Source organism: Danio aesculapii, chromosome 17, assembly GCF_903798145.1.
Source record: "Danio aesculapii chromosome 17, fDanAes4.1, whole genome shotgun sequence".
In the NCBI taxonomy this organism is placed as follows: Eukaryota; Metazoa; Chordata; class Actinopteri; order Cypriniformes; family Danionidae; genus Danio; species Danio aesculapii.
This window is the reverse complement of record NC_079451.1, coordinates 29,714,984-29,739,309: the sequence shown is the minus strand read 5'-3', so window position 1 is coordinate 29,739,309 and position 24,326 is coordinate 29,714,984. Positions and strand designations below refer to the sequence as shown.

At 35.4% G+C, this 24,326-nt stretch overlaps 1 protein-coding gene across 1 annotated transcript in view; it reads left to right on the top strand.

The window, feature by feature from the left end:
* ttc27 (tetratricopeptide repeat domain 27) overlaps positions 1-24,326 on the top strand; it is a 166,133-nt gene that overhangs the window by 140,419 nt on the left and 1,388 nt on the right. The window contains exons 16-18 of the mRNA XM_056477309.1: positions 1,138-1,303; positions 16,134-16,331; positions 19,761-19,872. Of these exons, the coding sequence (XP_056333284.1) occupies positions 1,138-1,303; positions 16,134-16,331; positions 19,761-19,872 (476 nt within the window). The remainder of the gene's footprint in view (positions 1-1,137; positions 1,304-16,133; positions 16,332-19,760; positions 19,873-24,326) is intronic.

Here is a 24,326-nt window from a genome sequence, read left to right as displayed (position 1 = left end):
TACATGTCTAAAAATATAAATGATGGATGATCTTAAATAAGACAAATACATTTATATAGAAGTGTATAATTTCACTCACCTGGCAAATGGAGGCAACGTGAATGGCTTGTGAGCACAGTTAAGTGCACACAGCATGTCATATCATCTGATTATTGTAAGAAATAATTCCAGAAACCAACAGACTGTGTAAGGCCTCATAAAACAAAACAAAAGCAGAGGTCAGCGGCTAATCAGTCGGAATCAGCTGAGGTGAAGTGATGGCGACCAGCTAGACCTAAATGTCACTCAAGTGACCACGCCCTTAATTATGCAGACTTAATATAACTTAATATAAATGAAACTGATGAGTTATAAAAAAAATGTACCCCCCTCACAGTTGTCATGAAGTGTAATATTAGCTTTATGAACCAAAATCTTTGTTTGTATCAGCCTGTAAACACCCTTTTTTCCTGCTGTAAAGCTGGCCATTTTAACAGTGGGGTCAACAGAAATCTGCTCTATTATGGGGTCAGAACTAGCAGAATTTCAATAAATTGCAGTTTCAATTACTTCCATATTTGCTTCACGAGGGAGAGTGGGAGGTTGCTGCTTGGAAAGAACCTTATAGAGCCAAGCTAGAGTTCGACTTAGTAGATAAAACCTTCTTTGTTTTTTAAATAAAAAATCCTAATGAAAAACAACTCCACATAATGTAAATAAGTTGTTATTTAATAAGAATACGTGAATAACTCTATTTTGACTGAAATGTCAGATAGAACCTTATAATTCTAAGGTAATGATTTTAGTATGTGTTGGATCTAAATATTTGAATCAAAATATTAAATCATTCATTCTAGCCCAGTGTAAGTATGCTGCAGGTCTCACACCATTAGCTTAGCATGCTAATGTCAAACTCAGGACTTTCTCTGTGATGCACTGCAATTATGCCACTACATTTACCTTAGTATCTAAACATGTTCTCTTTGCAAACAGTTTTTCAGACAAAAACTATATACACTGCCACTTTCTAGTGGAAAAACACTTTTTGGAAACCGTACCAACGCCATACACAGTTAAATCTGCATCCATGAGCAGCTCGCGTTAACAGTAGTTCTGCTAAACACACTGATGTTTTTGTTTTATGTGTGTGTGTGGCAGGGAGAAGGCGTTCCGCACCCTTCAGGAAGCGCTCAAATGTAATTATGAGCGATGGCAGATCTGGGAGAATTTCATTGCAGTGTGTGTAGACCTGGGCGAGTTCAGTGAAGCTATCAGAGCCTACCATCGGCTCATGGAGCTCAAGGACAAATACAAGGACGTGGAGGTGAGTCAGCATCACAGTTTTTCTCAGGGTAACCCTGAACTTTCTTTTCATGCATACATTTGTGGAGAGTTTTCCTTCGATTTATGCTGTGTATACACTAGTGTGATTTCTTTGAAAAATGCACAGCTTTGGCTATAGTTGAGCCTGCATTTTACAATACTCTGGAGTCTTCCCTTGAAAACGCGACTTTGGAAGTGCTGCAAACCCAGTTTTAGTTAGAACTCCTAATATGCTGCGACAAGGACGTAAGAAGCATCAAGCGGTGCATCAAAGGCACACATAGGTACGTGTTGTCACACCATCTCTAAACATTTAATTCCAAACAACTTTGAGGAATACGGACAGGCAATGTCAGACGTTTGTTCTTGTTGCTTAGGGAACGGACGCACGCAGTAGAGTGCATTCGATGAGCAAGAGCGACTCTCTTCAGATCAACACGCATGATCGTGTTCATCAAATTTGCTTAAACTAAGCGTTCTAAATCGTATTTTACAAGCAAGGATTCTGACACAGCAACGTGAAGCGAATGCTTTACAAAAGTTGCGTGTGAGGGGGAAACACGTCAAACTTAATGACACATTTGAGGGCTTATGGAATCAACTTAATTCAGTCTCTGAAAGCTTGCGACATCATCTGGCACTTTCAATGAGTACGTACATAGACACCAATGCTTTGATTTTAATATGATTAAGACAATACTCTGAGTGTAGACGACCATGTAAACAGTGATTTTTGATTACCTTAAAGCACCGCAGACACCTGCGTCGCAAAATGCGGAGGTTTTTTCTTTCCATTCAACTTGCGGTATCAAATTCCATTAAAAGAGCACTCTTCCTCCAGTCCTTACTTAATGCTCACATCAAATACCTGTTTGTCATGGGGGCATGAATGAAATATTCCTGAATGAAAGTGAAACTGCAGTTAAAGTTAAAAAATTAAAATGAAACACCTGAAATTACATGAAACTCTGGAAGAAACATGGATAGCATGGTGACGCAATGACGTTAATCGATCTATGTACTATAACATGTAGAACGGGATCATGAAAGGAACATTCAAAAAGCAACTCATGTAAACACCTTAATCATATTATTGTCTTATTCAGATTAAAGCAAATCATTAGATTACTAATGACCATGTAAACATAGTCACAAACCCCAACCCTAGAAAAAAGGAGTTTGGTATTTTGATGACAGTCTTTTAACAGGTTAGTAGTAAGCTAATGTATTTTCATAATGCAAATCTTAAATTCATGCTAACCAACAAATGATCAAAGGAAGTATATTAATGTAATTCAAATATATAAAATATGAATTGATGTTTACGGTAAACTTAAATTATATTGTTATATTAAAAGAATTTTTAAAAAGATTTGTTATATAAAAGATTTTTCTAGAGTCATCCACCATAATTTTGTGGCTCAATTATCGGTTCAGGCACCGTTTTGGCACCGGTACCGTATTAAAAGTATCGATTTAGCATCGGTATTGAAATAACCCCAAACAATACCCAACCCTACTTACCAGTAAGCTGCATCTAATATTTTTTTTGCTTGTTATTATTTTTAAATCTCTCTTGCATTGGTGTAGATTTGACATTAAGTTATTTATATATATATATATATATATATATATATATATATATATATATATATATATATATATATATATATATATATATATAAAACATTAAAAAATATTTCATATTAGATCAGAGCTAGCTGGACAGCAACGGTTGTGGGTGCAGTAAAGAGGAGGAGATGATTTGAAAACATCGCAGAAAAATGAACAAAGAAAAACAATATCATTTTAAAAGTGAATAGGTGGAAGAGTTCTTTTTTTTTACTTCATTTGGCGATGGCAAAGCAACACAATGTTGAGAGACAATTCAGAATGTGTCACGCAAGCTTAGTAGCCCACCAGGCAGTGCATTACAAGTGGAAAAAGTCTGCAAATTAAAGGAAGGTTTGTGAAAACCGCAGTCTTTTCTCACGAGACTGGTTAAAAACCCTCAAAAAACTCCAATCGAAGCCTCGTTTAGCCTCATTTAGAATATAATCTCCACACTCTTTGATGTCCATCCTGGGGCAACTACAATGGTTAGAAGAGTGGCTATGTTAAAATGCTGTAGACTTGGTGGAAATTTCAGTAAAATTTGAAAGTTGATTTATGTTACACAATTGATCATCTGTACAAACATGGTACCTTGTAGTGCATGGTTTGTTAAAAATTGTTAGTGGCTAGTGAAAATATTGTAGAAGTGATCATTTGAAAATGTAAATACTTGAAGAGATTTATAGAAATAAAGTGTTTCATATTGATGTTTATCTGTTTCCTACCTTGTTGAATCATTGTTGACAACTATTGTGAGAAATCATTAACATGATCAGTGTCTTCACATAGATGAATATCATTAATTATTAATAATAACATATAATTTAAAGTAAATTGAGCATATTTGTTATTTGAGAAGTGTGTATCAAACTGGTAGCCCTTCACATTAATCAGTACCCAAGAAGTAGCTTTCAGTTTTAAAAAGTTTGGTGACCCCTCATTTAGATGATTATAGATCCTTACCTGATTCATCAAGCTTCTATCTTATGTACTGTAGATAAATACTAGATATCATATACTGTAAAAATTATTGTATTTGTTCTGAACGAGAGACATTTGTTTAGCTTTAATTTTTTATGACTGGTAGACTAACAAATGTCACCTTAAATTTATATTTGATTTATCAATTCTGTATGTTTTATATTTTTATCTTGTTCTTTTTGAATACTGGTAGAAATTGAGAGATTTTTGTCAAGTTTGTTCTCTCTCAACGAAATGTAATATTAGACGTATGTTGTCTATAATGAATATTATAATAACTATGTACAATTTTGTACTGTAAATATAAGAGTAATTTTTTTTATATTCTATGTTTATTTTGACCTTAAAGCAACACAGATCAATACAAAAAGCAACAATAACTACAAAGACAGAAAGGAAAGGGCAAACAAAACAAAAAGACAGAAAAAAAAGATTTTAAAACCATTGTTAGGTCAGTTCCTCCAGTTTTATACATAGGTTATCAATGTTACACATACTTTTCTAGGCCAGTGGGCACAGGCAATATGGTGATCTTGCAAACAATAACAGAGTCAAACCTTTAAACTGTTATCCTTGACTTTTGACAGATAATTAAAAACAGGTTTCAAGGTGGCTTCGAAGCCAGCAATGCTGTCAGAAAGATTGTTTCTAAGTCTCTTTAAATGTAAAGTGCTAGAGAACTCTGAAAGCCAGGATTTAAAAAGTGGTTTTAATCAGAATATCAGACACACAAGGAATTTGTTTTGGCCACAGAAGCTTCTAGTGTACATAAAGTGACAAGCGACAACATGAAAATAAATATGAGAAAAGGCGACAAACATTAATTGTTTGATGTCTTTTTCAAAGACAAAAAATAATTGTTTTAGCAATCACCACAGCTTTTTTAATTTGATGACTGAATCCATGAAGTGAGTCAGACCAACCAAAAACAGTGATTGCTTAATCAGGGGTTTGGTTACGAGAATAAGCCTTGGAGTAGAATCTGAAATTTTCACTCAAAGCTAAAATGTTTTGGGCATGACCAAAAAAGATGTCAACAGGAGCCTTCCGCAGATTCACATTTGTTACATTTAGAGGAGATGGAGGGGTAGAATTTGTTAGGCTTAACCCCAGAATAATGAAGTCGATGTACTATTTATTGGATTAGTTGGTGTCTTGAGTTAAAAGTACATGTATTTATGACCTTGATAGACTGTTTCCAGTCCTCATTGATAAATTTAATGCCTAAATCTTTCTTCCAGGAATCTTTCAAATACAAGGTAGATATGTTGAACTTATCAGTAAAAATATTTATAAAATGGGAAATCAAATTAGAGGCATCAGGAGGGACAGAAAGGAATTTATATACAGTTAAGTCTATAGATATTTGGGCATTGACACAATTCTAACTATTTTGGCCAATTACTTTTGGTCTCTTAACAAGTGGGAGGCACATATGCAAACTGTTGTAATTGTATAGCGAGTCAGTATGCCTCCCAAAAACCCCAAGGTGGTTGATACAGACATTATTTTTCACATACGAGCGTGTGTATAACAAAAAACAATAATAAAATAAAAAAAAACATATAATAAAAAATGTCTGTAATGTATAAAAACATTTTAATAAAGCATTACATTGGTAGTAAGCAAAAGGCTTACACTGAGTATCAAAAGGCACGCGCTCAAGCCAGTGTGCAAGGGATTGTGCAATCTGATGTGAGGCACATCTCTGTGCTGCCTCACCTCTCTTCCTATGCTGTAATCAAACAGGAAATACGCAAAATGCAGCGATTTTGATTATAAAAAGGATTGAACTCATTTGAATCATACAGATATTGCATTTATAGCACAGATCTGTGGACAAATATTTATTTTATCATTAATATACATCTCATGATGGCAGGTGAGGATGATGGCAGATGAGGCACTGCCTCCCCTGACCGCACGTCACTGTTTCAGTCGTGTAGTGTGAATGGAGATCTTTTCTGAAATGCTATGGAAATACCAAGGGTCCTTTTCACTCTAAAACAAGTGTTAAAATGAAAGCCACAAGTGTAAACACAACCTAAATGTCTAACATCAACTGTTTTGGCTTGAACGAGCAGTAGTAAAGCTTCTGGGGTCTCGTTTGTGTCTCCTGTGGTGCTGTCATCACAGATCTGACCACACTAGCAGCTGCCCGACTGCATGCACAGATGAACTGCTCATGTGAGGGGCCGTGTGTGTGTGTTTAAGTGAGATTTGATGAGTGACTGAGTGAGATGTGATGAAAGTTTGTGTGAGAGAAGAGAAATGATTTCACCTTATGTAATTTATTGGCCAGATGGGCTTCTGTCTGCACATTTCTCGAAGACGGCTCTGTTTTAAAACTGCGCACCTCCATATGTCTGTGTGCATCTTTGACCCAATCGCAATTCTCCGTCAGCTGTGGATCTAATAGTGTTGCTGTCATAACATGCATGTCTTAAAGCTCAATGCCATTAGACATGTTTTTGCTCTGACTGGTTGATGGACCAGCTGCTACATCCTATTAAATGCGTCGTTTGTTTTATCATTTGGTAGTCAAATTGCCTGGTAGTTGTTTACCTCCTTCACTTTACGGCAGCTCCTGGGTCACCACAGTGGCAGTAAATTATCTTTTATTTTTGCAGAAATTATGGCTGCCCCTTAAAAAAAGAAGCTGTTTTGTGCATCTCTAATTTTTAAACCCCCACCTTCTACTTGCAAAATATATGGAAATTCTAGCTGTGTATGAGCAAGTAGCAAATTAGTTGTCCAAGGTACAGCAAAAAAAGAGACAAATTAGTGTAAACATGAACTGGGAAACTGCACATTAGTCTTTTTTTTTTTTTAGGGAAGTGTTTTAATTAGGAGCAATTATGTTGAAATGTGACACCCTTTGAAAGCAGATACATAAGCAGATATGCACTCTGCGGCCACGTTATTAGGTTTCTTCCTAAAACCAAATGGTAAATGATTAGTTTTCTAAAAAAAAAAAATTCTGTCATTAATCACTCACCTGTTCCAATCCCCTGAGACCTGTGTTTATCTTCAGAACACAATTGAAAATATTTTAGATGAAATCTGAGAGCTTTCTTGTTTTTCCGAAGACAACGATAGGCGCAAGGTGTTCAAAGTGCAGGAAAGGAACCAAAAAACTCTCAAAACATTCTATGTGATTTCAGTGATTCAGCTGTAATTATATTAAGCTTCAAGAACACCTTTATAAAGCCGCAAAACTGCTAAAGGCTTCAAAAGGGACATTTCTCAAAATAATAATTAGAATAATTCTGGTTTAATAGTTTCTAGTGCAAACTATCACATACTGCACAGAAAAATTAATGCATTTTATGAACACGCATAGCAGGGGAAAAAAAAAAAAATATATATATATATATATATATATATATATATATATATATATATATATATATATATATTTTTTTTTTTTTTTTTACTTTTTATTGATTTATTTTTCAATCCTTTGTTTAATTTTTTGTATTTACAATGTCTCAGTCAATCTCATCTGGCAGGTAATCTTTTCAAGACTCGTGTTCTAGTTCTCGTCTGAGTTAGGGGGCGATATAACGTCCTTTCCATTCTTAGAATACGAGAACAGCACCACACTGCCTTTTTATGTTGACAAGGAAAAAAGAAGTGTGGTTGGTTTTTTTTATGTTGTTCGGCAAGGACTGAATGATTGTATTGTCCGCGAATGTTGCTACTAATATTGTAATATTTCGTAATATTGTCTATATGTTATTGTATGTATGTATGCATGTGTGTGTGTGTGTGTATATATATATATATATATATATATATATATATATATATACACATACATACATACATATATATATATATATATATATATATATATATATATATATACACATACAAAAATACATGCATACAAACACATATATATATATATATATATATATATATATATATATATATATATATATATATATACACACACACACACACATATATATATAAATATAGTTTATGTTTTAAGGGGGTTTCACTTTTATTGGGATAGGAAAGTAGAGAGATTACAGACAGGAGAGCATTGGGAGCAGAGAAAAGGGGGAGTTCGGCAAAGGACTGAGAGCTAGGAATTGAAGTCGGGTCATTAATGAGCACTGTAAAGCGATGTGTCGATGCATTAAGCACTAGGCTTTTGTTTTTATATTTTTATGTCAGTGTAAGTGCATTAATGTAATGTGTATTTATATAATGCATTTATAGTGTATGGCCATATGCCCAAAGCACTAAATAATCATGATGGGGGTCTCTCCACACCACCAACAGTGTGCAGCATCCACTTGGATGATGCGACGACAGCCACAAGACAACAGCGCCAGTGCGCTCACCACACACCAGCTATAGGTGCAGTGGAGAGACTATGATAGAGTCAGTTCTGTAGATGGGGATTATTGGGAGGCCATGATGAATAAGGGCCGATGGAGGAAATTTGGCCAGGACACTGAGGCTACACCCCTACTTTTTACGAGAAGTGCCATAGGATCTCATCCAAAAGACGGCGTTCACTGACAGGATAGTGTCCCCTTCGCTATACTGGGGCATTAGGGCTCGCACAGACCGCAGGTTGAGTGCACTCTGCTGGCCTCAATACAGCAGCAACCTAGTTTTCCCATGTGGTCTCCCATCCAGTTACTGGCCAGGCTCAGCCCTGCTTATCTTCAGGGAGTAACCAGTCTTATACGGCTGCAGGGTGATATAGCTGTGGCTGCATAATTACAGTAATCTTAGATCAAAAGACACCTGTTAATCGCATTATACCAAACATATGTCACACATTAACTATACTCAAATTTCCTCCACAGTCACCATATTTCAATCAAATAGAGAACATTTGAATTCTACAGGAATGGGAGATTCACATTATGGATCTTTATTTCCTTTTTATTTCCTCCATATTTCACATTTACCTGCTTTATTTCTTTCACCCAAAGTTGGAAACAGACACCCATAAACAGCAGACGCTCTGCACAGCATACAAATGTTCAGATGTTGGAAGTGTTCGGATTTATACTGAGATATAATCCAGTTTCAGGATGCCGTTCCACAGCTGCTTTCATGCACAACTGTGTTTTGAAACGTCGTGATTGCTTTCTAAACACAGCTCGCATTAGTAGGCTGCAGGCGGATATGTTTCTTCATCCTTACATTGTCACTTCCAAATCCATTTCCCGTTTTTTTCCTTTTCGTTTTCAATTTTTTGGATTATTCGTTTACGTCTGGTGAGCGGCTAGTAGCTCATCAATTAAAAGTTGTGATGTGAAAAGCACGGAAGTTGAAAAGGTCGTTCGCCTCCAGCCCCTGTGAGAGTTTCAGACGGTAATTGGGATCTCGGCGCACGACTGGACTCAAAATCATCACTCACTTCTTTCTGCTGTTCATTTCACTCCCTTCATCATCTCTCTCTCCATACGGGAATGCTTCAGATGCATGTAAGTGGCAAATTAGATGAGAACATCTGTTAATAAGGGAAAATGCAGCACGTCTGTGTGGGCATCTCAGTATACGGTCATATAAGACTCGTCAACTCTGTCATTGATCCACCCATTAATTCACATTCCACAGAGACTGAGAAAAGAGCGACCCCGTCCTCCCTCATCTTGAGCTAAAAAAAGAAATCAGATGGATCAAGTATCTGCTTATCTCTACCTCTTTCTCTCTCTCAGGCACCATTCTTTATACTGTCGTTTTTCCCTGGAGAATATTAGCTCTCTCCTTAATTTCACGCTGTAAGGGGATCGTGCAGGAATTACATTTAGACACCCATTCAATTTCCTCTGTACCAGATCACTTCCATCGTCATATGGCACAGTTATTTTCTTTATGCCCAGTTCACACGTCACAGATATTGAAACACTCACTTTTTAATAATTTTTTTTTATTTATTTATTTATTTTATTTTTTATTTTTTTTATATACTCACTGGCCACTTTGTTAGGTACACCTGTCCAAATGCTCGTTAACGCAAATTTCTAATCAGCCAATCACATGTCAGCAACTCGATGCATTGATTCATTTAGACATGGTCAAGAGGATCTGCTGCAGTTCAAACCGAGCATCAAAATGGGGAAGAAAGGTGAATTACGTGATTTTGAACATGGCATGGTTGTTGGTGCCAGATGGGCTGGTCTGAGTATTTCAGAAACTGCTGATCTTCTGGGATTTTTACACACAACCATCTCTTGGGTTTACAGAGAATGGTTTGAAAAATAGAAAATATCTCGTCAACAACATGAAAGCTTGGTTCCATCCTGCCTTGTATCAATGGTCCAGGCTGTTGGTGGTGTAATGGTGTATGGGATATTTTCTTGGCACATTTTGGGCCAATTTTTTCTGTATTTATGTATTTACTTATTTATTTATACAGGGACAATGTACAACATGACATGTTGTACCAGAGTTAGCTATAAAGCTAATTTACATCTGCAGTCCCTGGGCAGGAAGTTGTAACAAATTTAACAGTAAAAAATAATACAATATACACTTACAGTACAATACATACAATACATCATTGTCAATAAAATCAAATCAAATTAGTGGCTGCATATCTGATTTTGTTTAAGCCAAATTTTAAGAACAGATATGCAGCCACTAATTTGATTTTATTTTATTGACAATGATGTATTGTATGTATTGTACTGTAAATGTATATTGTCTTATTTTTTACTGTTAAATTTGTTACAACTTCCTGCCCAGGGACTGCAGATTGTACGCAGATTTGTACCAATTGAGTATCGTGTCAATGCCACAGCCTACCTGAGTATTGTTGCTGACCATGTCCATCCTTTTATGACCACAGTGTACCATCCTCTGATGGCTACTTCCAGCATGATAATGCGCCATGTCATAAAGCGTGAATCATCTAATACTGGTTTCTTGAACAAGACAATGAGTTTGTTTGTACTTAAATGGCCTCAACAGTCACCAGACCTCAATCCAGTAAATCAATTCAGTTCAATTCATCTTTATTTGTATAGCGCTTCTACAATGTAGATTGTATCAAAGCAGCTCCACATAGAAGATCATAGTAAATTGAAACAATGTAGTTCAGTTTTCAGAGTTTAAGTTCAGTTCAGTTCAGTTTAGCTCAGTTCAGTGTGGTTTAATAATCACTACTGAGAGTCCAGACACTGAGGAGCAAATCTATCTATGCGCAGATCTACGCATACCGAACCATGCAAGCCAGTGGCGACAGCAGAGAGGAAAAGTGGCGAAAGTGAAGAATTGAAAAATCCTCGAGAGAAACCAGGCTCAGTTGGGCACGACCATTTCTCCTCTGGCCAAACGTCTCGTGCAGAGCTGCAGTCAAGGTGCCGGAGGCTGGAAAATGGACCTCAGCGAAGACTTGTCTGTCCCTGGAGCGTCACAGGAATCGCGAACAGCGAACAGTCTCATGCTCTCCGCTCCTCCATGACCACCACGGCAGCTTCTCAGGATAGGGCCTGGTCCATATATGGAAACCGTGGGATCATCTCGTAGCTGGTCTTGGATCGAATCAGGATATATAAATGAGGTGCAGAAACCTGCGTGGAGCACATTCATGTATCATACTGCTAAGTGGTGCACTGAGTGTATGCTTTACTAAAAAGATAGGTTTTTAATCTAGTTTTGAATTGAGAGAGTGTGCCTGAGCCTCGGACATTATCAGGAAGGCTATTCCAGAGTTTAGGAGCCATAAATGAGAGACTCGACCTCCTTTACTCGACTTTGCTATTCTAGGTACTATCAGAAGCCCTGAGTTTTGAGATCTTAAAGAGCGGGTTGGACTGTAGTGAGACAGAAGGTTGGTTAGATAAACAGGAGCTTGATTGTTTAAAGCTTTATAGGTAAGAAGCAATATTTTAAATTTAAATTCTCATTTAATAGTAAATTTTGTTTCTACTATGGATTTAAATGGCTGTTTTTGTTGTTCAACATAAGAAAGAAATTCAGAAAAGATTAGAACGTTTTAGAAATCCATTCATGAATAAAGAAAATTGTCATTTTTGGGTGACCTATCACAAGGGCCTACAATGTTTTTGCAATGCATAATTATATACAGCTAGGTTTTGTTGTTGCTGTTTTAAGAAGTCTGAATTGAATTTAATTTCTTTGAAACATTCTAACTTTAAAACAATCTTACTGACACTAAGCATTGGAACGGTAGTGTTGACATTTATTTATACATTTTATCGATTCACAACTTAAAAAAAATGAAAGTTTCAGCGACATCATCCACAAAAGTAAATTCATCATTATATAAGTGGGTTTTTCCATCATGTGCTGTTCAGACGATGCCTGATGACCAAATAGTTTGAGGTATAAATGCGCTTATGAGAGTCTCTCGGATAAGAAAAATGTGGTTTGTGGGGCAAGGCCTGTGGTGGAAACGGCTGAGGAGACTTTACAGATATTACAACATTGACTTGAGTGACAGAGACCTCACCAGATCTGCCAACAGCCCGAACACTCCAGAGGTCAATGAAGGAATTGGAAGAGATGAAAAAGTGATCGCTGGAAGCAGAGAAAGAGAGAGAGAGAGAGAGAGAGAGAGAGAGAGAGAGAGAGAGAGGTGATGGATGAACTCTTACTTCAGGAATGTGTACTGTATATTTTCATGCTTTCGTGAACGATGTGACCACACAGACTCACTGTCATGAGAATATGTACTCCGCATCAAACACACACTGATCTGTTTGCATGAATGAAGTGTCACTGTGCCGATTCTATTGCTTTCTCTCTGACTCCTTACGGCAAGACACTGCATGTGAATAGGGTAAAATATGAACTAATAACTATCACCAGTTTAATCATTACATTATGAATGACAAGCATTTTTAATACAGGTTTTCTAATATATTCAAATATGCAGTAACGCTTTTTGATGAGGTATTCATATGACTGTCGTGACATCTTTATAATCATGTCATAACACCATGAGTTTGAAGGAGATTTTAAGCATAAGTCCTAGACAACTGGACATAAATACATCACAACATGTCTTTGTTGTGATAACTTGACATTAGCAAGATAACATACCTTGTCATAAATTGTCATAAACTGATTGTCACAAACTGAATTTAATAACATTTCTTATTAGAAGTGTCAAATATTTTTATAATAGTGTGATTATTATTTAATGACATTATGACAAATTCATTTTGTCTACTGTATTTGAGGTCAAGAAAGATATTAATGATGCTGTTGTAAAATGTATGACAATTACAATGACCTCATTACAGTCATGTTTATGACAGATTTATGACAAGATATGTCATATTATGATGATATCAAGTTGTCATGACATAGACAAATACAGTTTATGATGTATTTAGCTATAGGTTGTTATAACAAAGACATCTCAAACAATGTCAGCTTTGCATTTCAAATGACAACAGAGTGAATGACAGTTTTTCATCTCGTTTTATTTAATAAATTGCTGAAATTTGAAATAAGATATATAAAGTGTGTCCACGTTTTCTTAAAACAGTAAGTTTGCCTTTTAATTAGTTTTTTTATACTTTCGCTGACAAATTTAAGCAGCATCAGCTGTGATCATCACTGCCAATAAGTTACTCATTTCATGGATCATAACTCTTTAAATTACAAGTAAAAAATTTTTTACAATTACAAATTTTGTAGATGTTGTATTTTTGTACTTTTTAGAAAAACACAATCTATTTTTATTATTATATTAAATAAACCAAGCCTAATCCAATTGTTTTGATTATTACTGTCCTGGAGAAGTCAATGAAGAGGAACATCATTCATTTTAAAGCATTAGAATTTTTTTCAAATATTGCATAAAGAATAAAGAATGAATAAGCAAAATCCAAGTCCAATGCAATAATAGTAATAAAAATGTTTAAATAAAAAATACAATTTGATAAAAAAAATCAAATTTAAAGGGGTAAAATCATTAAAACTGAATTTGTATTAATAATTGTTACTGAAATGGGTAAAGAAAGCTGTCAGTGATAATATATGTCTATATTTGGACTCATTTTTGTTCTCTGTGGGCCTATATTTGACCTTTGTTTTTCAAATTGATACATAAGGTTTACAAAAATATCAAACTGACCAAACTGTGTCCTATTGTTTGTGAAAGGAACAAAGTTTTATTACTTGATAGAGCTAGGAAAATCCTTGCATAAGCAAAATCACCCTCTCACACACACACACACGCGCGCACACACACACACACACACACACACACACACACACACACACTTACACACAGAGTTAATGACCACAAATTCTGGCTCTGCTTTAGTAATTACAGTGCAGTTTGGAGCTTGTTAGTTACAGGCACACAAACACATGTGAAGCTCGGTGTGAAAGCTGTGATTAATAGCTCACACACACTGAGGAATGTGGAGCCCAGCATTCAGGTCAAGTATTCTGGTAGTTTAGTGAAGTTTAAGGGTGTGGTTTGCTTAGTTTAGATTTTGGAAAAAGCCTTCTCTGTGTCTAACACAATCACACACACACACACACACACGCCGCTTTTCTCCAGGGAATCAGACACTTCTGACTAGTCACTTCTCACTGAAGGCTTCACAAACCATCTGCATCAGGTGGTCTGAGTTAGTGTTTTAATCTCATATACAGAAATGCCTTCTACATTTAGTTTCTAATTCCTATTTAGAGAGAAAACAGATGGAGAGAAGACTGAAATCTCTCTGTTTTGTTGTGCTTTGTTGACATTTTAATAGCATTTATTTAACGATGTGTTTTATTTCATCAAATTTCATTTAAATTTATTGTAATTTTTGTTTATTGAAATTTACTATACATTTTACTTTATCAGAGTTTCACTGGATTGTATTTCATTTAGTTGTACACCTGGGTGTTTAACTTAGTTCCTAAGTTAACGCTGCACAGTTTAGTTCTAACCCTAATTAAACACACTGATCAAGCTAATTAAGTCCTTTAGGTTTGTTTGAAACCTTCAGGTAAGTGTCAGTTTTGACACCCATGCTGTTGGTCATTTTATTTGTCTAAATATATTTTTTATTTAATTGCCTTAATTTATGTATCGGAATGCAATAGAAAAATAGTATAAGTTCATAATTTATTTTAAAATATTAAATTTTTACTTTATTTTCTTGTTTTTTAGTTGTGTCTTTTACTATATCAGAGCCTCATTGTATTGTCTTTCATTGAGGTGTATTTTATTTGAGTTTAATGTAGTCATTTTAGATTATTTCAATTTGTTTATTTTTATTGTGTGCTATGATCTATTGGCTTTTTATTTTATGTATTGAATTTAATGGAAAGATAGCTTCATAGTTTTTTTAGAATACCGTTCCAATTTGTTAGGTCAAACTATACCACAGTCACAGTCAGTCAGGTGTGTTTAAGTCATATTGTTTTATATTATTTTATATTTTTGTCTGAAATGAGGCCGGGGATTAAGGAAGTGATATGTTTCAGAAATTCTAAGCTGAACTCCAGGTACTGTACTTTTGGTTTGTTGTCACATAGTAAAGACAGAGCAGACAGAGGACGGAAGCAGAGAAATGGAACATCAGAAAAGATGTTTTAATGTGGAAAAAAAATTGTGATGTACAGTGCTCAGCAGAATTGAGTAGACCCCATTTTAAAAATGAATATTTTTCTCCATTTCTCAGTGAATATAGGCAATGTATTTGTGCATTTAAACAAAACAGATTTATTAAAAAGATATATTTATTAAAATAATATTTTAGTCACCAAACATATTTACAAATTGAAAGATAATACAACTAAATTCAAGCTAAATATTGCAAAAAAATAAATAAATTGCAACCCACAAAATTTCAACTAACTTTTTTGCTTCTCTTGATTTTTCCTTTTTTAAATTTGTATTTAATATTTTTCTAAAACATATAAATGAGGGTGTACTAGTTTTTGGACCCTTATCGTAAGTTATTTTGTTAGATAAGCTCCACATGTGGCTCCAGTACTGACTAATCCAATGTATATGCACAAATATAATATTGTACAGCTTCCTATTAAAATATGAATTTAAAAGCTAGATTTATGAGGGGTGTACTTGTACATACAGATCGCTGTACAAGCCATAAACATCCAAAAAAAAAAAGCAGAGGTCAAGTTTAGGGATTAGTGTTTTGACCTTGTTGACCTCATTGGGATCAGACTCAAGCTAAATACCAATCCTGGGTGAGTTTTCAGATTGGATTCTCATGGAGTTTAAACAACTGTTGTGTTCATGTGTTTGTCATTAGGTTCTGGAAATCCTGGTGCGCGCAGTAGTGGACAATTTGACCGATCATCGGGGCGAACAGGCCTCCAGTCTCAGACCCAAACTCCAGGAGCTCTTGGGCAGAGTGTCTTCTCGCTGCAGCACAGATGCAAAGATATGGAAACAGTATGCCCGTCTTTATGGCGATGGACATAGCAACAATGCAGAAGACAATGAAAAGGTGAGTTTCTTTTTTTATTATTAATAATAAAAGAAGTGACTCACCCTAAGCAAAGAACACCTGTGATAGGTCTAACATCACACCATCAGATGCCCAAACTAAACAACAAAAGGTGCAAATGTACATCTGTGGTGTCCTGTATTTCTATAAAAAATGAAATAAATTAAATAATCAGGATTTTAAAATTTACCTCTGATCTGAAATTTCACGTCCATGAAGTGTTTATTTTTTTCCAAATAAATCCTTAAAATATTGGTGTCCAGGACAGCCAGCAGCCTGTATTGTTGATGTTCTATATTATAATAAAATAATTTAATCAGTAAATAAAATAAGTAATCAGGATTTTAATATTTACCTCTGATCTGAAATTTCAGATGTCTATGAAGTAGGTCTGCGTAATATTGGAAAAATCTAGTATAGCAATTAAAATTGTTATTTTTATTTTGAGATTTATATTGTGATATAAGTACAATTTCACCAGACGACTTAATATCTCTATTTGCAAAGAATTTATCATGTTAAATTGATTGAGATGATTCTGCAATGGGACTGCATCTCCATAAAATCTAATAAACAATCTAATAATTTTTTTGGGGTCCCCAACATATTTTCTTTGTGGTCTGTGCAGTTTTGCAGTGCATTTCTGTATTTGCATGTGTTGTGAGTATTTTCATGCATAACAATCTAGAAATACAATCAAAGAAAGGATACAACAACAATATCATTGTCAAGTGTTTTATCATTTCCCGAGTCTACCAGTATTCAAGTACAGTAACTGAATAAAAAATATAGAAATAATTCAATAAAATAAATCATTGTTAAAGTCACAAATGGTACAATTTCTTATTCATGAATGCTTTTAAAACCATTATACAATTCCAGTCATCAAAAACACATACGAATGATCAATTCTAATACAAACTCAACATTGCATTTATCTTGTGATGAGTCTTTTGCAAATTATCACATTGCGATATCGATGCTGAAATGATGCATTGTGCAGTCCTACCATCAAGTGTTTTATTATTACTTTTTTTTTCTATTATATAAATCCTTGGTGTGTGCTGATTTAGTTTGATTCAAACATTTAGAAATAAAAACTTAAGAGACAGTTGATGTTTATCTTCATTGATGATTGCAAATATGTAATTAAATCTTAAGCTTGGCAAACAGTTTTTGAGGATTTGATGTTTCTCCATTTAAACAGAATGCCTGAGAGGCATTTCAAAGATGGCCGCCAAGTGAAATGACTTGCCTTAAAGCAGGGGTGTCCAAACTCGGTCCTAGAGGGCTGGTGTCCTGCAAAGTTTAGTTTAGACCCAAATCAGACACGCCTGAGCTAGCTAATCAAGCTCTTACTAGGCTTTCTAGAAACATCCTTGCAGGGATGTTGAGGTAAGTTGGAGCTAAAATCTGCAGGACACCTGCCCTCCAGGACCGAGTTTGGACACCCCTGCCTTAAATGGACTTTGCCTCACAACGATGATATGCAATCAAAACTCAATGTTAATCAATGTTAAAGCCTGCAGCTCAATGTACTGTACCGACTACGTAATGGACGATCATCTGCACCTCCCCTAACTGCAAACCTAACTGTCACAGTAGTATTGGGTTTTACCTTAAGCCTAATTTATACTTTCGCCTGTCGCTGCATCGCAGACCTCCGCTGACTGTGTGTGCACCTTACGAAACAGACGAGTCTTATATACTTGACGCGTTCACCATTGTAATATTCTTTAAAACGACAGGGGGCGGTCAAAAGTAACTAACTGTTAAATCAGATGGATAATCAGAGATGTAGAAAGTTTCCGGAACTACGTCATATCATTAATATCATTCAAGATTTTTAATTATTTATTTTTATTAATTTTATTAATTATTTTAATTATTATAAAGATTTTTAAAACCATTAAAGATTTTTTAAAATCAAACTTGATGCATTATCATGGCAAGAATAAAAGCAAAAAAGTACACTTACTAAAAAATACAGATTTTTTTATTTATTTTTTTCTTTAGCGCACTCCACTATTCACACATTACTGTCGGGCTAGTTTCTGTCCTCTACTTATGCTAAAAAGGCAAAAATGGTCCAACATTCCTGATCATTATCACCAATAAAGCCTAGAAAAAGAGGCCATCAGTATATTGTAAACCAATAGATTCAAATATTTCTTTCCAGTTATCAAAGACATGAACTGTTGCATGATTATAGTTTTGTAACTATTAAATTGTTTTAAAGTCAAATTTGTAATGTATACATCAGTGTTAAACCTATATCGGTGGAAAAACATATTCGGTTATTGTGTACCTGGGTCTCCACTTTTGCCATGGCCTCTTTTGGCATTAACAAACTTATCACTGAGGTTTTTTTAAACCTTTTAACAAAAACTGCAGGGATGTTGAGGTAAGTTGGAGCTAAAATCTGCAGGACACCTGCCCTCCAGGACCGAGTTTGGACACCCCTGCCTTAAATGGACTTTGCCTCACAACGATGATATGCAATCAAAACTCAATGTTAATCAATGTTAAAGCCTGCAGCTCAATGTACTGTACCGACTACGTAATGGACGATCATCTGCACCTCCCCTAACTGCAAACCTAACTGTCACAGTAGTATTGGGTTTTACCTTAAGCCTAATTTATACTTTCGCCTGTCGCTGCATCGCAGACCTCCGCTGACTGTGTGTGCACCTTACGAAACAGACGAGTCTTATATACTTGACGCGTTCACCATTGTAATATTCTTTAAAACGACAGGGGGCGGTCAAAAGTAACTAACTGTTAAATCAGATGGATAATCAGAGATGTATCACTGAGGTTTTTTTAAACCTTTTAACAAAAACTTTCTTCCTTTCCCACGGCTGTTGCAATTTCTAGCCAAGAATTATTGGTCATCTGATTATCCCTATGATCCCTATGGACAGATCATAAAGATGTCTGTACAGGCAAATCTGTTTCTGACAAAATCTCTTCAAAGTGATTCATATTCTACTCAACTCAAACATTGCACCATGCAAACTGTTTGCTCGAGTTAAAAAAAAAATTGTGAGCTCCACCAGCCGAAATCATGTGGCGCGCACCCAAAGGATAATCCAAGCAAACTAGTGGACGCGTCGAGCATAAACCAGGCTTTAGTGGGCAATACAAGGTCCACTACGTATTGGATCTGGTCCAGTACGTCAACATGATACAGACAGCAGCAAGGACATCTTGTTTTTTGGCGACAGCTTGATTATTTTATGCTCAATCCACTTAAATTTGTAAAAACAATTAAGTTAACTTAATCTGTTTGTGTTGGGACAACGTGAAGGAATTGTGTGGAACCCAGCATTTTTTACAGCATACTTAAAAGACAGAGGTTGAGTTTTGTTGTTGCTTGATCACCTTACATCTGGATAGCTCTAAGAGTTTTATGTGTTATATTTATAGGCGCTGCAGTTTCTGAGTAAAGCTCATCGATGTGAAACGCAGGCGGCTGGATGGGAGAAAGACACGGGCAGCTTCAAATCTGTGGTGAAAGGTGCCAGAGACATGGCTAATGGTAAGATTTCCAACACACACACACTACGCTTTCCCTTTCTTTTTAACAAGGCCATTTGAGAGGGACACAGAGAATCGAGGTGGTGCGCTCATTCAGAGAGTCACTCTATCATGCCTAATGTGGCAGAGCATGAGCGTAGCGCGCCTCTGAAAGGCCTGATGGATTGAGAACACGGAGCCGGAGCAAGAACGACAAACAAGCCTTTTACCCCTGTGACCTCCAGCAGGCACAGACGTGTGTGTGTGTGTGTGTGTGTGTGTGTGTGTGTGTGTGTTTACTAGATGGGTTTGCTTTGTCCGTCCATCTGTGTGTGTCTCATTAAGAAGGATGTTGAGGGTTTGGTCAGTGAGTGTGTGTTGAATTAAACATCAGTTGGGACAGAACGCAGGTTTTGGGTTGAATAGCAATTCTTTGTTTCTAAACGCATGACTCTCTGTGGCACACTGCTCCTCAATAGCATGAAAAAAGTCATAGTAATTATCATACCTCCTCAGTTGATTTGATTATATTAAGAATGACAAACATTTTATATTGCTAGCTTTCTGAAATGTTATGTTTAAATATGCGAATGTTATTTGTATTAGGTATTGTATGGACTCATTTGCATACACTTTCTAGCACAATAATATGAGCACTAAAGGAAGTCAGGTTCAGAATTTGTTTTTGATATATTAGTTTAATGTTTTTTGTTGTATTTATGTCTCTTTCTTGCTCTTAATTTAGAAAATACTGAGAACAGCCAGAAAAAAAATAATAATAATACAAATTTATATAACATGAAAAAGTAAATAAATGAAAAAATATATATAAATATAATTAAATTAAATTAAATGTCAAACATTTTTGTTGTAAACATATTCCTCTGTAAAACATTCAGATAAGAAAAAATCTTGTCTAATGTAAGCATTCCTGAAGTGAAATAGGAGGGAAAAACTCACCATACATCCTATTTTGATTTATTACATTAGGAATTGCTAACATTTTTGTATTTTGTAGTTTTCTTAAACATTATTCAAGTATGCAAATGAGGTGTTTTATTAAATATGGATTTATTTGCATGAATTTCTGGCACAAAACATTAACGAAGTGAAGTTCAGAATTTACATATTTTTTGATGTATTAGTCAAAGGTTTTATAAAGGGGATTTTGAATAATATTTTAAACTATAAAAAAATTAATTGTCAAACTATTTTATGAACATAACACGTTCAGAATACAGATATGAATCTGAAGTTTAATCTAAGCGTACCTGAAGTGAAACAGAAGTAAAAAAAAAAAAACTCTTTAAAGGGGTGGTCCAGAGTGTTTTTTTAAGGCTTGGTTGTGTTTATTCGATGCAAAGCAATGTGTGCTCATGCTTCATTTGTAAAAAATCATGTTATTTTTTTCAAATATCTTACTTTGATTACATACAGCCACTCCGCTAACATGAAACTGTAATCATATTCCCCAGTTTCTCCAAAAGATTCACCCTTAAGAGGCTCTGATTGGTCAGCTAACATAACGTGCCACGCCTCGACTAGCACGCACTTTGCTTCTGTTGAGCAAATACTGTCAGTCAGAGTAGCCTATTAGTTTGAGCCTGAATGAGACTGAAAATGAAGAGGACACAGCTGAACCTCACACCTGCTCTCTGAAACATAATCTAACAAGTGTTTTTCACATAAATTCGGAATAAGCATGTGTAAGTAATATGAAATGTTCACATATCTTTTGCGAGTTATTTGAGGTGGAGAATGTACAGAAAGAGGCCACATAGAGAGACACTGCAGCACTGCTGAAGATTGTGTGTGTTTACATGGGTTTGATGGATAAACATGAATTTGAAGCTAAATTGTTAACGGTGCCAAACCGCATTTCCCACTGTTTACATCCTTGTTTATGTTCTTGCTACAACATACCCTTAACACTAGAAACTGTACATGCAATAGATCAATTTTAATAAATAAAAATACTTACAGGGTGTGGCTCACAATCCATAGCTTCTTCTATTATGGTTGGAGCTGCTCCTTCTTTAAGGAGTTTTTAGCCGAATAAGGCACTGAACTGGGAGAGATTCTGGAAGCTGTCCTTTGTCAAATGCTAAAGCTATATTTTTTATAATTCTCTGGAACATAATTAAAATTAAATTGTAAGCACTTCTCTCTTTGTGTCTTGTCCTTTGAAAGCCCAAATACAGAAACAGAACAATCTCTGTGGAAAAAGCAGCGCTTGGACACCATTTTAGCTTTCTCTGCTATAACATTACAGCGCCTCTGGCCATGCCCCTTCACTGTGTGGGGTTTATGCGCATGTTGAATGCGAGTAACCTGGAGTGTTTGTGATCTCACTAACCTGGGTTTATTTTTTTTTTAAGTCCCCAAACTTCGTTGTAGGCTTTGCTAAGCTAACTCTGTAAAAGCCAATGTCTCCCTTTGCATTGAACTTTGAGAGTATTAAAGTGTTTAATACTATTAGAGTGTTGTTTATGTTCACACAGCTACATTACACATCAACTAAAGTTTAAAATATGATATTGTAGTGGACCACCCCTTTAAAAACATGTAATAAACGGTCTACAGACACAAATTGATAAAGTGTGACAAAAGAAACATAAAATGTTTTCCATTTCCATTTAGACTGACAAAAAAAAAACTTTATGAAAAGCCCAAATGGCTAAAATCCCCAAACTGACAAGTGCATGATAACACTGTATTTTATCCTGCAGTGTCTGGCCTTAAAAATCCAACTGTCACATCATTTTATTCTGAGTTGGCATTGAACATGGACAAGCTTGTCTAAGCGATTAGGATCATCTCTCACACATTCTCCATCAGTGTGTTGTCCTTGAGTTTGCAGGCTGTTTGTTGTTGATCTTAATGATTTATAAAGGGGGCGGCTCAGCAAATGTAGCAGAACCCTTCACACGCCTCCGTCCCTTCCCACTTACTCTGGCCTGCATTCTGTGTGTGTGTGTGCGTGCGTGCGTGCGTGCGTGCGCACAAACCTTACTGGTTTGTGTGTTACCTTGTGCATTTGCGTAGATCTTGTTTGTATTCATGTGTTGGTGTGCAGTAAAGCTATATATGTGTGTGTGTTTGTGTGTTGTGAATGAGCTCTGCACTGATTAATCACACCACTTTTCCTGCTGTCGCTGCTTTAGGGGAGAAAGAGGAGAGAAAGAGAGAGGATGGCTAGACAGAAGAGGGGATTTCAGGAGAGATAATCACAAAATAGTTTAGAACAAAAAGAATTAACAAACAATGGGCTTTTTAAGAAGGGGATGGTTTAGAGATGAACAAAAAGGTTTTAGAGAGAAAAATAATTTAGTGAGAAATGAATAAAGTAATTAGAAGAAAAGAATGTAAATGTAAGACCATTTAGAAACAATAAAGAGAGAAAGTTTGGAGAGAACACTGCAAAACTGAGTTTTGTCTTGTTTCTAGTCCAAATATCTAAAAATTCTTAAACCAAGCAGCTTTTTGTTGACAATTAAAAAATATTGCCTTGTGTTTAGAAATAAACTGTAAAAATTAAGCAGTTTTTTTCTTAAAACAAGCAAAATAATCTGCCAATCAGGTAAGCAAAATAATCTTATTTCAAAGCAAAACTAGATTATTTCGCTCACACCATTGGCAAATTATTTTGCCAAAAAGCTTTTTTTTTTTTTGCAGTAAACTAATTTAGAAAAAGTCAGTCAGACAGAACAAAAGAATGATATAAAAAGAAAGAAAAAGAAAGAAGTTAGAAATTAAGTTTAAAACAATGATGTAGAAGAAAAGCATTTAAAAAATGGAAAAGAAAAGTACATTTGTAAAAGAGAATTTAGAAAGAGATGAGTAGATGAAGATTTTAGTAAGAAATTTAGAAGAAAATTCTCAAGAAATTCCGAGCTTAATGAAAGAAGAGAATTTATAGAAGAATGAATGAGGAAAGAAATACTGTCAAGAGAATGGAGGAAGACAATGGAATTATGAAGAATGAGCTGAGGTTTTAAAAAGAAAATAACAGCACAAAAAAGGGAGGAAAAAGAAGTTATGAAGGAACCAAAGATAACAAGATGGAAACAGTAAATGTTAAAATGTATAAAGCGAAATGAATACAGTAAAATCACACTGATTTATTTTGGGGAAGCAGTATGAAAAAAATTGCAATGAACTGTACAATAAACATACCAGCTATTTTTAGAAGTGTTAACTCTATTAGATCGTATTGTGCTAGAAATGGCTATAATTACGAGTTTCGTGGTGAACAAAAGGAGACAGGTGTTGTGATCCAGGCTGTGTGTGCGCGCTTGCGTGTTAAATGACTGTTTTAATGCTGTTGGATGTTGCACTAATGACTTCACTGATTAAACATGAGCCGCTCAGAGGTCGTGATCCATCATGTAAAGTCAACAATTTACACACACACACACACTGAATTGCAATACACTATTAGACCATAAACCCAATCACGTGACCTTTAGCAGCTAG